The 17,296-nt window shown below is 37.5% G+C and overlaps 1 protein-coding gene across 1 annotated transcript; it reads left to right on the top strand.

The window, feature by feature from the left end:
- Window positions 1-561: 561 nt before the first annotated feature.
- LOC117577923 (putative uncharacterized protein DDB_G0271606) lies at window positions 562-3,743 on the top strand. The gene is made up of 3 exons (XM_034262919.2): window positions 562-1,843; window positions 1,930-2,082; window positions 2,549-3,743. The coding sequence occupies exons 1-3, from the start codon at window positions 1,391-1,393 to the stop codon at window positions 3,530-3,532; spliced, it is 1,590 nt and encodes a 529-aa protein (XP_034118810.2). The 5' UTR covers window positions 562-1,390; the 3' UTR covers window positions 3,533-3,743.
- Window positions 3,744-17,296: the final 13,553 nt, after the last annotated feature.

The raw sequence follows: 17,296 nt of genomic DNA, 5'->3' as shown, positions 1-17,296 counted from the left end.
GTCGAATTCAGCGCAACTTTGAGTTCAGTTCGGTTTTGTGCCTGAACGTGAACAGAAGTGCCCGCGAGAAGTGTTCTTCAACAACTTCTTCTTCTGCAAACAAATTCAAAGACAACAAACTACAAACTATCTGTGAAAACAATTTTCACAATTTTTCAATAATTTTTTTGTTTAAGTGCCTCGTCGCGTGTGACCCAAAAAAAAAAAATACAAATCAAAATACGTATAATAAACTAAAACGAGATCGCGACATAAACTGGATTATTATATTGCAAAATTGTTGCATCTAACAATTTTGTTTTGTGGATATCTTTTTCAACAATAATGCGGTGTGTGTATTAGTTTAGATTCTTAATTATTTTTTTTACCATCTTTCTTGTTGATCATAAGAATTGAATTCGAATTTTACGTAAATCGATTGAACGCATGCGCAGCTCCTTGCATCCTTTGAAAAGGATTCGTTGCAGCACACAAAAGTTTTGCTCGAGCTCAGTGCTAATTGATATTTTAGTCAACGATTTGAATAACTCCGGATCAAGTTTTCGAGATTTGAGTTAACTGTTAACAAATTTCAAGTATTTAGAAAATTACCCAAAAAATCGCAAAAAAATATATATATATAAATATCCAAAAAGCCGGATATTTTGAACGCGTTAAAAAATGTTAGAAATTTTAACAAAATTTTTGAGATACAAGCAAGTTGCATTGCTGTTGCATTTGCATTGTTGAAGGAATTACAAAAAATAAAAAAACGGAAGTCCTGTTTATATATAGACAAATCGCTAATATATATCTATCTATATATCGAATCGAATCGAATCTGAATAGCCAGCGGCAACAATTCCTGCCATGTTAATCACTTGATATTTATTGTGTGTGTGTGTTTATTTATTTTTTCTCTATTTCTGTTTCCTTTTTTGCATTTGCTAAGAAAAAAGAACACTTTTTTGGAATACTGCACAAAATAGACGATTTCGCAATTTCTTTTCTTTTGGCCCATTGAACACACACGATCAAAAAAAAAAAATATAAAATCGAATAAAATAAAATAAAATTCTCTATATACATATATAAAAAATCAAAATCACATATAAATAAGAGTATATAGTAAATACGTAATAGATATATAATAGATCAAGCAAGAAGTACGAAGCAAGAAGCAAGAAGGCGACAACATCAATAAAAAAATATATAAATTCATTTTTCAGTTGGTTGCCATCACGCTGCAACCAAAGTTAAAGGCAACAAGACGGCTACAACAACAACAAGAACACCAAGCACAAGGCCAGCGACAGTGGCAGCGAGAAGGCTGGCAACAAGTCAACACCAAAGGCATCGGCGCCACTGGAGCCATCATCATCATCATCATCGGCGGCAGGACAATGCGGATATGTGGTCCAATCGCCTGTTACCGCTGCTGCTGCTGCTGCTGCTGTTCCAATTCACATGCTTGCCACATGCCACACTCGCGATGGCCACGATTGCAGCCACAGCTCACGGTGGCCTAACCGTAATCGAGGGTTCCAGCACCACCACCACCACCACCACCATCATCAGTCGCAGTACAAGCACAACCTCCCCATCACCATCTCCAACCCTCTCTTCTTCGTCATCATCGTCTTCGTCGTCGTCGTCGTCGTCTTCCTCGTCGTCTGTAGTCTTGGCTGGACTTGCGCGCAAGCGACATCGCAAGCGCAACAGCAGCTGGGATGATTATCGCAATTACAATGAGAATACCACGGCTCTCGAGTGGATGAATCCTTGCGGCGGATCACACATTCCGCCCACATATCACGCCACATCCACGGCCAATCAGCGACGTCGCGCCCATCGTCCCAAGGAGGTAAGGCAAAAAAAGCTGCAAAGTGCAATTCTAATGCAATTATTAAATACGTTTCTTCCCTATTGCTTTCTCTCCATTTCTTTTAGATCTTCAAAATACTGCAGCGCAATGCTGGCACGGAATACCGCACGCTTAACAATAGCCACGATCACAAGGGCATCGATATACGGGATATGCAGATGTGGTCGCTGCACAATCCCAACTACAAGTTTTTGCCCAAGCTCAAGCCCAATTCAACGGTAAGTAACTCAAACACATTGCACTTAAGCGCCACATGATCACTTAGCGACGTAGTTACTTTGCAGGAAAAATATATTTAGCTAAGAACATAAATTTATATCAAATGCTGTGCTCTACTCGAGGACCTCATTGTGCACTTAAGCGCCACTAGTGCACTTAGTGGCATATATTTAGCGTTTAACAGATACTAAAATTGAAATGATATTAAAGTCAATTAACGTTAGTTTATTTTGCTAAGTTGCTGTTAAGCGTAGTTACTGATAAGTAAATCAGTAATTGATAGTTATGCAGTTGCATTGTTTTCCAAGTAAAACAGAGAAAAATATCTTAGTTTCACATTGTAAACACTTAGAAAACTTTGATTAAGGCCGCTAAGCGAGATATACTTATACTCTCGCTTTCCCAATTAATTTCTTCACTAATTTTCCAACATATTTGTTTCTCTTCTATTCTTCATTCACGCAGATCGCTTTGAAGCGTTGGTATCGCAACATGCAGACTTATGTGGCCAGCTTTGCTTACTTGCGTCGCATCCAGATCAGTTGGGATCGTCATTACTTGAAGCGCGAGTCGCCGATGGCCAAGGAGCTGAGGGATCTATTGATCAGCTCACGGAGCATGCTCTGTGAACTTGAGACGGCCGTTAACAACACGTATCCGGCGATGGCGCCGGGCCGGTCAACATCGATGAAGCAGCAACGTCGCCAAACGCCGCAGTTGCCGCAAATATCGCGCAGCGATATGAACAAACGTCTCAAGCTGCGCAGCAAGCGTCGTCCAGGTGCTGCCGCTGCAGTGGCAGCAGCATCAACTGCAACACTTGCAACCACAGCGAGTGCAAGTGCAGCGGCAACATCGACCATGCAATTGGTGGAAGCCGATGCGATTGATGTGCGATTTGTGAAGCATCATTATTATGAATTTCTGCGCACCATGTGGCAGCTGCTGCGACGCGACAGCAAGCGTGTGCGTCAGCAGCGACGCCAGCGCAGCCAGCAGCAGCGGCAGCGACAGCGCCAACAGCTGCAGCAGCAGCAGCAGCAGCCATCACAGTCGTCGCAGCAACAACAGCTGTGGCAGCAGCAACAACAACAACAGCAGCAGCAGCAGCAACGGCAACGGCAGCAGCAGCGGTTGCAGCTTTCGCAGCTGGCTGCCAATAATGCTGGCGGCGGCGGCAACCGCAAAGAGTTCAATGAGGTCTCCAAACCGTCGCTCGATGCCAGCTCAGCATCGCAGTCAGCTGCAACCTCAGCTTCAGTCTCGGGCAGACGTGGACGTGGCAAGCGCCACCAGCAGCCATCAACGTTGTCATCCTCATCATCATCATCATCATCGTCATCTGCGTCTGCGTCAAAGTTAACGTCAGCGTCAGCGTCAGCGTCTCTGTCTGCATCAGCGTCGCCGCGTGCTGCGCACGTGAAAAACACACAAAACAAACACAAGTGACAAACGGAACAACAACAACAACAACAAAAAAATAAGAAAAAAAACAGGAAAAGACAATCTTAAATATTATTATTATGTATATTCCACCAAAACGCAATCCCAAGCTTGCCTAGTTTAAGTAAATTATTTGATGGAGTTTTCAAACAAAGTCGCTCCACTTCTCTCTCTCTCTCTCTCTCTTTACCTCACACCCACCCGCAAATTATTCCCCCGACGGCGTCATAAGTATTACTATTATCTTAATTATTTTGATAGGCTCTCGTTTAAGTTATTTATCGCCCCGAATCACAATCGAATATCAATCTAATTAAGCATTACAATTGATAGGAAGCAACTATAAACCAACAAAACATTCCCTCACCCAACCAAACCCCTAATAATATCTACCTCCCCTTTGAAGCTGTTGCCGTTCTAGTCACATAAGATCAACAGCACCGCACCGCACCGCATTATGATTATCATTGCATTCCTATTTAGTTTATTATTTTATTTGGCATCCTAACCAACTCGAAAGTATTACGTGAATTTTCTCGAAAACATTTTCTTAGTTATAAAATACCAATAATTGTATCTGTATCTTTATTCGTATTTTTAATTTTTTTTTTGCTTTTTTTCTTTTATTGTTTAAGTTAATTTATGTAGCTTAATTTACCATACAACATTTTTTTTCAGTAGCATTTAATAAGCATTGTTTGAACTGTGATATAGTCGTGAGTGTTATCCGCGTTATGCTTAGCTAGTTTGTATCTTTTTTTTTAATATCTGATCAAATTGTAAATATATATATTTAGCGCACACACACATTTTTATGTAGAAACTTGATAAAATAAGCTGGCGAAATAAAAGCAAACAATAAATACATGACAAATAAAATTAACAATGCGTTTTACTTGCATACTTTGGCAACATTTTTTTTTGTTTTACAGAGTTCACAGATTAAGTGATTTTCTTAATTTTGATAAAGATCCATATAATGTGTCTATTGGATACGATCTTACCTCATTTAAGGGCCAAAACTCGTGTGATAAAATAAAATAAAACAAATTATTGACAAATTTCTGAAACTGCATTAAAAAAATTAAACACATCAAAGGCCTAAGATGCCATAGCTAGCTTCATATTTAGTTTGATTTTTGCCTAGATTTTGTGTTGGTTTTTTCTCTTTCAATAAATAACTTTAAGAATTAAAGCAAACAAAATAGTGTTTATAAAGAAATAAATCAATTATATATAAGCAATATATTTTTATTTGATTTTTTCGCATTTCTATCAAAGAAATTCGATACTGCTTAGAATGAAAAAGAAATTCTGGAGCTTACAAATTAAATTCATAAACGTTTTAACTAAATAAAATGAATATTTTATTTTTGGGAATTAGATTCAGCGATTGAAACTTATAATTGATAGTTATATTTTTTAATTTTTCACTTTTATTCAAAAGCTTTTGGATCTTACAAATTAAATGGAATCATTATTTTGTAACATTATTATTTAAACAATGTAGTTCAGCTTGTGGATTTTACATATTAAATTCATAATTAAATTGACTAAGTAAAACGAATATTGTATTTCAAAGAATTGATATATGTTATTAGAACTTAAAAATTTAATACATAAATGCATATATATATATTTTAATTTGTTATTTTTCGTTTAGTTTAGCTTTAGGATTTTTCAAATTTCAAATGACTAAATAAAATTTAATTTATTTTACATTCTTAAAATGAAATCTATAATTAAATTAACAAACTATAATATATATTTTTTTCTTTTTAATTTCTTTTCACTTTTATTGTTACTCCGATGATGCTGATTATATTGATATTAAGAGATCATCTTTTGGTTGAAGATCTGTCTGCCAACTGCTCTTTGTTCAGTTTTGGAGTTTTACGATCTGTGTCAGGCGGCGGCGTCAAACTATTAGCACTTGGCACCAGATACAGCGATTGGCAGCTGCCAGCTGCAGTCAGAGTCAGAGTCTGAGTTTGAGTCTGAGTCTGAGATGCCTCCACCTGCCTACCTGGGTAACTGGCTGTCCAGGTGAGCTCAATGAATCTATGCTATATGGTTAGCAGTATATTGAGTGTGCGAGGATCGTCGTCAATGAGCTCAAAACGATCAAAAGAGATAAAAGCCAAGTGAGCTTAAAAATCAACTGAGCCAACTAACTCTCAATGAACTTTGAGCCATTCGTTTAGCCGTCGTTAAGCAAGCGCTTAAGCGAGCGATTGCACTTGTCTAGCCACAAAGATCGTTGCTTGCTAAGCACCTTTTAATATAATCCATGCTTTTGTTTTGCAGAGCGGATTTACGCAAATTTACTTTTTAATGCCCATCTCGGTATGGCATTTTCGGCTGATTGAGCCAATCCAATCCATAGTCTAAGGACACAAGAGGACAAATACGCCAAGCTCCGTTTAGGGCGCTTAGTGGCACCTTTTCTCTGAGGACAATGTCGGTGTTTGCTGTTGCGGATTAACACGACACTCACGACGGAACATCGCAAAAACGGAAGCTGTATCTCGAGTGTCATCAACACAACAACATCTTGTTGTTGTTGTTGTTGTCCCTGTTGTTGTTCCTCTGTCCAGGGCCAAGTGTTGACATACAAATGGATTAGGCTGCAACACTGACCAAGCCAAAGCGAATAACTTACTAAAAATATTTGAATATTATTATGCTGCCGCTGTGGCTAAGCCGTTTATTGATTGCAATCGAGCCAGGAAGCCGTCGTCGTCGTTGTCGTTTTGTCTTTGGCCATGTTAGCTAAGCCCATGTGCGCTGCACTTAAGCCTTACCTTTCGCTCTCTCTCTCTCTCTCTCTCTTTCTCTCTCCCTCTCCTTCTCTCGCTTTCTCTGTCTCTCAGTGTCAAGTGTCCTAGGCCAAGGACTGGACGCGACGCTGCAAAGGGTCGACGAAGGTGTCCTTTTTGGTCGTTGTCGAAAGTAGGTGTTGTTATATTTTTAGCTGTCATAAATATTGTAAAACTTCGTAAATATTTAAACAGCGTGCACAATAAAGGCAAATGGCAGAGGCTTGTTCGGGTTTTGGTTTTGTTTCTGTTGCTGTTGCTGTTCCTGTTGCTGTTTCTCCGTCTACGACGTCCTTTCGGCCTGCCTAACTCTATTGTGTCCTGTGTGTCGAGAGCAGATTTTGCCTCGGCTACCTGACCGTCTATATCTTTATATATGTTTATTTTACTTCATTTTTTCTTCCTTTCTTTCTTTTTTGCACACTTGCGGCATGAAATTTGAATATTGTCCAGGGTCGGAGGCAGGGGCAAAAGATTAACAACATTTAATAACCCATCATTTTTCGGGGCATTTTTCGGGTTCGTCCTGCAGTTTCGGTTCGGTTTTCTTTGTGGCGAAACATTTTTAGCTATAATGCAGATAACTGCATTTTGTCTCTCTTGACCAGTCCCTTTGTTCTTGGCCCTGTGTTTACTCGTTTTCCTGCCGCCGCCGCCGCTGCCGCCGCTTGCATCTTTCTGCTGCTGCCACTTTTTGCTATTGTCATTTTTATATTTACAATTTATTTTCCTTGTTTTTTTCTTCATTTCTTTCTCTTTTTTTTATTGTTTCGGCTGCACTTTTCTCAGAACGTTTCTACTGGGCTGTCTCGCAATGAAATTAAGTGATCGCCTCAAAGTGAGAGAGAGAAGGGAAGCTGGACACACACACACACATCACACATGTGTGTGTGAATATATGTGTGTGTGTTTACGATACGACAATCAGTGACATTAATTTGCTCAATCGACTGTAAGCGGCAAATCCATTATCGGATTTATTTGACAAGCAATCATCATCACGAAATTCAATCATAATTTGTTGCCACATTCAATTGAATTCAACTCAACTCAACTCAATTTTTCGGCTTGGCTTTTTGAGTGCAATAATTCAATTAAATTGTGTCTTTTATTAAATGACAAATTTGAATGAGGCATCAATTGTTTGATTGTGTTAAGTAATTTACACAAATTTGGGTTTTTTTGTGTTCTGAACTTTATTTCATTTATGTTCATAAATTGTTCGTAATAAAATAAGGTAACATTTTCATGATGGAGCTCAATAATTTAGAAAATGATTCTCATTCCTAATAATAAATGAATTTTTTACATTTCATTTTAGATTACATTTAATTATTACACATTTCTATGTAATTCATTAATTAGTGTATTCGACAATTTGAAAAGTATCTTTAATTCTAATTTATTGGGTTTGATTTCTATGCATATGATACATTCCATTCCGTTTCCAACAAAAAATAAAAGACTTGAAGCTATAATTGGTTTATCATTTATTGCCATAAACAATTTGGTTTATTTACTTTGTTATAAACAAAAGAATATCTGAGTTGTATACAACGTTCAACGTTTATGCTGATTTTGTTGTTTGGAGATTGAATTTGAATGCTTCAATGCCCCCAGCTTCATGGCATTTAATTTGTTAACAAATAAACTGTTTTAATTATTTTGTCAAATGGCGCGTGTGAAATGCATTTTGAAGTGTTTGTGGTTTTTATTGATTTATTGATGGAGTGTTTTATTTGATTCGCTTTTTTTCTGCTTGTTTACAGTTCACAGCTGCTATTAGTAGACGTTATTTGATTGGGAATCTCCCATTTGGTATGCTTAAATTATAGTATATTGGCATATTTGTAGTATATTGTATATACAACCCAATGCTTACTATAATTTATATACCATAATTATGCTAAACTTACACCATATCAGTATATAAGTAGAATATGTTATCTACTATATTTTCTATACTATAGTCTATTATAGTTTATTATAAAATGCTTTATGTATTTCCCGTTGTGTGTTAGTATATTTTATAAACTTTATATTTTTTAGTATAATATAATAGATACACATACTATACAATTATAATATACTATACTCTACTATATATATTTCCCGCCTCGCATTGAACATTTAAATCACGAACTTCTTTGCTACTAATTATATAATTTGTCGACTGTGTGTGGTTTTTTTTTCTCAACTTTTTTTTTTTTTGTTTTGGCTTGGCTTGGTTGTTGTCGTTTTATTAACACACACTTTTATAGTCATTTATGTAATCTCATAGAGTGCGAGCACATAAATCCCAAAGCGAGTTCTCATTTAACAGTCGCACTCTGGGATTGTCTGTGTTTTTTTTTTTTTTTTTTTTTGGTTTGGTTTTTTTTTTTGTGGTTGTAGTTGGGAACTGCTTGGGGGACTGAGAGAGGTTTTGGGTCTTGGTGGCAGGCCTAACAAATTTTGCATATGACTTAATAAACATGTCGTTGAACTGTCGCCAGCAGCACTTTTGTTAAGTTTATGGCGCAGTCGCGTCTGCCTAGTTGTTTCTCGTCGACGTTGTCGTTGTTGTTGTTGTTGCTGTTGTTGTTGTTGCTACTGTTGCTGTTGTGTTGGTGTTGAGCTCTGCTCGGCCGATGTTGTTACTGAGCTTTTAAGCACCTAAAAACACTTTTTAATTGTTAAAATTTTTTTTTTCAGCGTGTGTGTGTGTTTTTTTTTTTTTTTCTTCTCTTTTCTGCTGCCGTGCACATTGAACTTGAGCCGACAGCGAAAATAAAAGCAAAACAACAGCAACAACAACAACAACAACAGTAGCTGAAGAAACAGAAACAACGCAGCACAAAAAATTGTAATTACCATGAGTAATATTTTATTACACTTTGACACTGAAGGAAAAACTTTACAAGAACAACGGCTGGGCTGGGGAGGTAAACGCAAATAAAGTGTATAAAAAAAAAACATACAGAAAATAATGAAGAACATTTTAGTGGAGTAAGCTCGACTGCTTCGTACCTCAGAAACTACTCAAATAAATAATTGTTATTGTATTGTAATTAATAATTGTTTTTGTTTTTTTTTTTGCAAACTGACGTAGTTTCATATCATTTCTATTAGTGATAATATGTTTTATTTTTTAAATTTTATTTTATAAATTAAATTTATAAGATGATAATATACGTAAGAATACTAAAATACTCAAAACTCTGTTCTTCAACTAATATTTTTTCTTAATCCAATTCATAAATATATTGCTATATTAAATTAATATAAACTTTTTTAACCAGCTGAACTCCAATATTTGCGGACACTTTTCAATGACGTTTCGAATTGAATCATGCCATTTGAATGAATAATGGCACATTAACCTATTTTTAGCAGAGTTAGTTGGAAAAAGTTCTGTATTTTGTATTTGCAATTGCTCCAATTTTGAAATTTATTTCGGAATTTTTCCTGAAAAAATTATTATTTTTAGCTTGTGATTTAAATAAAACGTATAATCGCTAAGGTCCCTGATGCTGGTAAGGAATAATAATTCCCGGAAATGGGCAATTACCCAAATTTTGGAATTTGTTTTGTATTATTTTTAACTCAATTGTGCTTTAAATAGTACTTTTAATCGCTAAGGTTTCTGATGTATGTGCTGGTAAGGGAAAAAAGCAAAATAATAATTCCCGGAAGTGGCGGAAGTCTTTGTCGTCAATGCATATAATGGGTATGTGAGAGTTGCGCATGCTCGAGACAAAAAAGTGCGAACATTTTTTGCTTATTAAAAAACTTGGAGCGGGCATCGAAAAATGAAATAGAATTGTGGTAAAAATGCTTGCAAGAAATATGTATGTACATGTCCGTATGTATATGTATGGGACTCCCTTCCCCCTCCCCCTCTACCACCACCACCACCACTACCCCTGTGAGCGACTGGCTACGCTTTGATGGCAAGTAACTTACTTAAGTAGCGGTAGCAACAGGCTACTAACATGTTTATGCTGCTTTTATGAGTTGGCAATAAAATCGAACCAACTACGAAAATGAAATGAATAAAGGCAAATGCTGAGCAGAGGGCAGCGGGTGGGCGAGACAGCGACAGAGACAGAGACAGAGCGAGAGAGTGTACGGTTGTGTAGTGTAGAGAGCAGCTTGCATCTCACTCTGTCAGGATAGCAGCCGCATATACAATGACTTCATCGATTTATAGCGGTCACGAGAGTGTTTTGTCTTTGTCTTGCTTAGTTAGTTTTGCATTTGATTTGACACTGACACCGCGCAGTGTGAGCGAGAGGGAGAATTAAAACAGAGTCGCAAAACGAAGACCAAAAACGAAGATTGAGTCTGAGCTCTTTGCGCGCTTTGCCTTCGCTTTCGGTTTTCGGTTTTCCGACATGCGCGACTTGCGTTATGCGTATTGCGTTTTTATGATGATATTGTTTTGCATTTGTTGTTTGTGTCGCGCACTCGCGTTTCATTTTCATTTTCCCTTTTTGCAGTTTGCAGTTTGCGTTGCGTTCGTTGCGTGGATTAAGCCACGTCTCTCTAGGCCCAGCCACCGTCCACAGTCCACCGTTCATCGACCATCGACCACCGTCGAGCATTGGGTTAGAGAGTGAGTGAGTTTGTTGGCCAAATACTCATTCCTGGAAGCCACGACCGCAGCTAACTCGCGTCGCGCTCCGCGACCTCATCCTTGGCTGCATTTTATGGTTTGTCGTCATAATCACCACAGCATCGCGCTCTCTCTGTCTCTGTCTCTGTCTCTCGCTCTCTATTTCACCCTCACTTTGCCTGCTTTCAACAACAATGGCAACGGGATCGGAATCGGGATCGGGATCGGAAACAGCACCCGTGACACACTCAGCACTCAACAAGGCGTCAACTTAGCGTTGCTGTCACTTGATTTATGCCAGTTGCTTCTGCATTCTTCTAGAACATTTATTTATAATATTCGATTGAAGAAACTCAATTCTTCTAATATTTATATTTAAAATTTCAATAGATTTTGTTTTTAATAAATATGTTTATTGACATGTCGAGAAGCTCTAAAATAAACACTAGAAATTAATGCAAGTATTCAGTTTATTATTATTATTTATATAATATTGAAGACACACATTTCAGTGTTTAGGAAAGTCGTCTTCTAACTCAAAGACATCGATCTCTTGATTTAATACTGATTAGATGGTCAAGATGAACAAAAAAGTTATGCTATAGTATATTTTCTATTTACTTTTTTGAAAAAGTAGTAGAAGGTTTTCCTAAACACTGAAATATATGTCTTCCATATTATCTAAACTTCTACTACTATTACTACTATGAATTTGTCATGTAGATGCGAAATACAAAACAATTGCAAATACATATTTCAAATTGCATAATGATCCTCGTATAAACATTGAAGATATTAAGGAAAAATCAAATGGAACTCATACTCAATTTCTTACATAGTCCATTTCCTGAAATACTGAATGGAAGTTTCCTATGTGTATGCATAGCGAACATACGTTTGCATTATATAGAGCTGTTGTCGTTATTCCCGTTAGATTTGTCATTCTTTTGGGCACCGTTAACACTTCCGTTATGCTGAAGATATTGATGTTGATGATGATGTTGTTGTCAGGAGAGCGAGAGAGAAAGTCTCAAGCTATAGAAATGTGTGTTGGCGTTGACGATGTTGGCGGTGTCATTGTTGTTGTTGTTGTTGAGGCTCTCCTTTATACAGCTATCCTGTTGCTATCCTTCTTTGTTGCTGATGCGTGTTGTCAATAGAGCGAAACAAATATCAGGAAATGTCATCATTTTGTATGGCATAAGTGAGATTTGAAAAGAACAACTCAGGGGGGGAAAATTGAATTAAATCGAACACACACAGGACATACTCGCAGGACACCACACCACACACAGAGAGCGTGTAAGTGAAAGAGAAGGAGAAGAACAAAAAAAAGAAGAGAGTTGCCTGCTACAACACTCAACAATCGCATCACAATAATGTCACTGCCACAGTTTCCACACAGTCAGACAAGACCTCAGACTCGGTCTCAGTTTGAGTCTCAGTCTCAGTCTCATTCTCAGCAGCATCAACTTTGTTCCCTCAATTTTCGTCCCCAGCCTCGCCGCATTGTTGCAGTTGTGCTGTTGGCTTTGCCTCGTCGTTTTGTTGTATCTACTCTTCTGTTGTTTGCATTGTTCTTGCTCAACAGATTTGATCAGTTTTTAATGAACTTCATTCATGTTTGAATGACTTTGATCAGTTCCGCCTTTTGGCCTCGCCTCGTCGCAGTCTCAGTCTCTGTCGCAGTCTCTGCCTTTTCCCTTGCCTTCGTCTTTGAACCCTACTTCTTCTCCTCCTCCTCCATCTCCGTCTCCATCTCCTCTGGCTTGGCTATAAGCAAACAATAGCAAATACACAAACCTTTTGAACGCGTGCGGCGATTGTCGCTCACTTGCTGTAGCTGTTGCTGTTGCTGTTGCTGTGTGTTGTGACAGTGACAAAAAGAAGCACGCACAATTTTGTATATGTGTGCATGTGTGTGTGTGTGTGTGTGTGTGTGTGTGAGTGTGGGTGTGTCTGTCTGTGGAGCGAGAAAGTCGCTTTGGCATACGCGGCGTATGTGCAATGTGCTCCAGGCTAATCCCCCCCTTCAAGGGCTAGCATTTAAGCCGCTTTTGCTTAACCCTCATCCAAAATGCAGCATCAGAAGCATCTGCATCTGCATCAGCATCAGCATCAACAGCATCATCATCGCGATCCTCGTTATCATCATCATCAACATCTTGATCATGATCATGAGCATCGTTGTGTCAAGATCAACGAGGCGTTCAAAATATTTATTTTCACCAACACGTCAACTGACCGTCAACTTTGCCCCAAACGATCAAGCGAGCGAGACAGCAGCACAGGGAGTGAGAGCGAGAGCGAGAGAGAGAGAGAGGGATTGAGTGAAGGAGACGCAGGTGGCACACACATTGATTGAGGGTCCTTAAAAGGGTACAAATCATCAGAAAATTGTATTAAATGTCCCACATAATGAAATGAAAAGAGCAACAGAGCCTCAACACACACAACTTGCAGTTGGAGTCGACTTCTTCTGCATATATAGAAATTATTGTTATTGTATTGTGTTGTGTGGCATGTCAGAGAAACTGAGAAGCTGAGAATCAGAGAGTCACCGGCAGGCAGAAGTTGTAGAATTATGATCATGATGATGATTGTCATTATTGAGGCACTCTTGCTTTGATCTCTTGCAGAGTCTCTCTGAAAAGTCTTCAGTTTTTTTTTCAGTCTTTTTTTTTTTTTTTTTGTTTTAGCCACTCGTTGGCCAGAAGGCTTTCGGCTGATCCAAATGGGCGCAGCTCAGCTCACAGCTCACAGCGTAGAGCTCAGAGCAAGTGCAACCGCATTGAAAAAACCGCCGCCAAAGTTGACGGCATTGTGTCATTGTTAAGTGTTGTTTTTGGTTGCACTGTAGAATATATATCTGCCGCTGCCTCGTTGCCTCTCTGGTTGTGTTCTACTCTATTTGTATTTATTTGATTTGTGATTAATGCTGAAGAGTGAGTGTGTGCGTGAGACACCTCAAGAGAGTGCTATGACTTTGATTCTGTTGCTGTTGCTTTTGCTGTTGCTCTGGCTGACTTTAAGTTTATGAGACTCGCGTCTTTTCACAAGCGTTTTCGTTGCACGCTTCTACTATGTTAGTTGCAATAGTTGTTGAATACGTAATACTCTATACTTTTATTGCAGGTTCTAATTGAGTTGTTTGGCAATTAATCGGCCACCCCATTGCGTATACGCCATGTTGTTCTCTATGTTGTTTTCCTTCTTCTTTTTTTTTTGTTGTTGGCAAACACCTGGCGCAGTGGGAGTTAATTGAGGCATTGAGATTGTACAATGCCCAGGCAGTCTTTCGAGAGCACCTTGCGTGGCACTCTGCTGTGGCCAATGCTGTGGCCGATGCTGTGATTGTGACTGTGACTACAACTGCGACTCGGTTTGCTTGCTTGGCTTGGGTGGTCCTAGACACGACACTTTAGACACATAGTCTTTGCCTTGCAAATTGAGCTAATAGAGAGACACAGAGAGACACAGGGGCGGCAGGGGCGTGCCGTGCACAGCTGGTTGTCGTTCATGATGTTGTTGCTGTTGCGCCGCCGCCGCCGCCGCTTGTGTAAATATTTCCTCATTTTATTTGTGGCACACACAAAAGAAGCAAAGAGCAAAATGTGCAGGCGGCCTGGGGCATATTGTTTTAACACATTAGCAGCGCAATGCAACAAATAATTTCCATAAAATGCTGCCACGACAATGACGACAAAAAACCGCCTGTAAATGGAGCGCGCAACAACGACGACGACGACGACGACGGCGACGTTGACTGCGACGCAGACAGCGACAGCGACTGCGATGACCGATGTCAATTTGGAATGCATGAAAGAGATATGTCACAGGAAGAAAATATTAGTCTTTGTCATTAGGCAAAACAAAACAAAACAAAACGAGACGAAATAAAAAAGCAAAACAATCAGTCTCTAAACCATCATCCATGGATGGGTTACAGCTTTTTTTTTCATTTTTCGTTTTGTGTTTTTTTTTTTTTTGTTTTTGTGCGCCGCTTCGACTTCGGGGCGGCCGCCGTGGCCCAGAGAGTCAGTGTCAGAGTCAGAGTCAGAGTCGCAGTCGAAGTCGAAGTTGGAGTTGGAGCCACCGTCAGAGGCAGAGGCAGAGGCAGAGACAGAGTCAGAGCTACAGCTACAGTTAGAGCCTGAGTACTGAGTCCCGGACTCGCTGTGTCTGTATGTTTGCCTGATGTTTGCCCACCAACAAAGTTAACACTGGAAATGTCCAAGAGCTGTTGTTGCCACATTCACATTATTTAAGCAGCAACAACGCCAACAACAGCAACAACTTAACAGACAAAATGTTTCCCATCATAAAAAACTGAACGCTCCACGTTTGCGTCTTTGGCTCCATCTTCATAAATGAAACGACAACAACTAAGAACACTGACAGTCTACGAGTAATCGACTAAAAGATACGCTGTGAAAATTAATGCACAGTTAATGGCATTGAAAATGATGAAATCATTGAAAATATTGAATAGAATATATTGATAAAATATATCATTCAATTAACATTTACGTATATGAAATTTATATTTAAATTAAATTTTTATTTTATACGGAAGAGAAAGATAGAAAATTAACTAAAGACAATGAAAGTTTAGATAAAATATAATAATAAAATATATCATTAAATTAGCATTTGAATTAGGTATTATATATGAAATTTGTAGTTGAAATTCAATTTGTGTAATGTAATAATAACGAAAAGAAAGATAGAAATATACTAAATACAACAAAAGTTTAGATAATATAATTAAATACAATAATTATATGTGACTAAATTAGGTAGATAAAATGTGTATCAAAATTCAATCAAATATTAGCTTATATTAATGGAGAAAAAATTAACTAAGCACAACGAAAATTTACATAAAATATAATCACAATATATATATATATATGATTAAATTAAAATATAATTTAGGTATAGATAAGTTAAATTGGAAATGACTTTTCTATTAAATATTGAACCTAGTCAATACTATTTTTTGATCGCATAAATTTGATACGAGTAAATTCAAGTAAATTTGATAGCTTAAGTAATAATGAGTATTTTTATGTATATGAACGTAATGTTTATATAAATATTAAAATTAATAAATAATAAATTTCAAATAATATATAATGAAATATTTATATTTAGTATTTTACATAAACTTGAATTAAATAAATAATATTTTTTTAATTAAATTAATCCTTAATTTCATATAACACATTTCATAGTTTTAATGTTGATTTACAGAGTTTATGCTCCTCTACTCCCTCTTGGTCATAACACCCGGTTTTGGCCATTTTTAATGGGTACAGGGTATACAAATAAACCGACTTTATACAAAGCAAACGAAATTAAAAACGGTTCAAATGGTTTGCTTGTGTAAGCAATTGGCTTGTACTCCCCTTAACCGCCTACCATCTAACTTCTAAGGGCTCTCTATACTTTCCTCTCCCTCTCCCTCTCCCTCTTCCTCTGCCTTTTGCGCTGTCTCTTTCTTGCACTCTGTCGCCCTGCGGAAATGCCACAGGTCGCGCGGTGTGTGGAAACGGAAGGGGCTTTCGGCAGCCGCTTTAGGTTTTTCTACCTACTTCAAAGTGGCTCAGCTCATTGGGAAAATAGTGTGATTTTGTTATATACCCTGCAGTCATTATAAAACGGCACTGATCGAGACTATCTTTCTATTGTGGTGAATCAATTTTGTTTATTGCTTTATTGCATTTACATATAACTTTATTATGTGACCTATTTAGAATACCTTATCTATTCACAACAATCGCTTCATGTTGGCAACACATTTTGTGTGCTTTGCCAGAAATTCGTATAATATTCTTAAAAATAAATAATAGATAAATATTTATATCTACTCGATTTAATATTTCATTTCGAAGCATAAAATGTGAGTTTTACTTTTATTCTTACAGAATGGACATATAAATAAAACTTTGAATATTCCTTCCACATATAGTATGTGATATTATTACTTTATATAAGAAAAATGATCGATAAAAATACATTTCTATATTCAGAGAACGAATTTTTTACTTTTCTTTGCTGAAATCGTAAATCTAAATTGCCAACGACAAATCAAATTGAATAGCAAATAATTTGTTTTTATATATCATTTTCTGTTGTGATATTATTATTATTATTTAGTCTTATATTAAGTTTCTTCAATATTTCATTTATAAAACGTCAAAAGAACTAAAATTCATTTAATATGAATGAAGTTTCCACAAAGAAATATTTACTTTTCAAGAACTTTAAAGTCTTTGCTCTTCCTGCAATGTACATAAATAACTAAATGAAATTTCTTCAACTATCAAACTACTCAACATTAGGGTATCT

This window comes from Drosophila albomicans, chromosome X, assembly GCF_009650485.2.
Source record: "Drosophila albomicans strain 15112-1751.03 chromosome X, ASM965048v2, whole genome shotgun sequence".
Taxonomy (NCBI): domain Eukaryota; kingdom Metazoa; phylum Arthropoda; class Insecta; order Diptera; family Drosophilidae; genus Drosophila; species Drosophila albomicans.
This window is presented reverse-complemented; position numbering and strand designations above follow the sequence as displayed.

Bases quoted from the DNA above. Each gene is read 5' to 3' on its own strand.
- LOC117577923 (XM_034262919.2), top strand. From the start codon at position 1,391: ATGTGGTCCAATCGCCTGTTACCGCTGCTGCTGCTGCTGCTGCTGTTC. The intron at 1,844-1,929 runs GTAAGGCAAAAA...CATTTCTTTTAG, and splicing joins GCGCCCATCGTCCCAAGGAG to ATCTTCAAAATACTGCAGCG. The intron at 2,083-2,548 runs GTAAGTAACTCA...TCATTCACGCAG, and splicing joins AGCTCAAGCCCAATTCAACG to ATCGCTTTGAAGCGTTGGTA.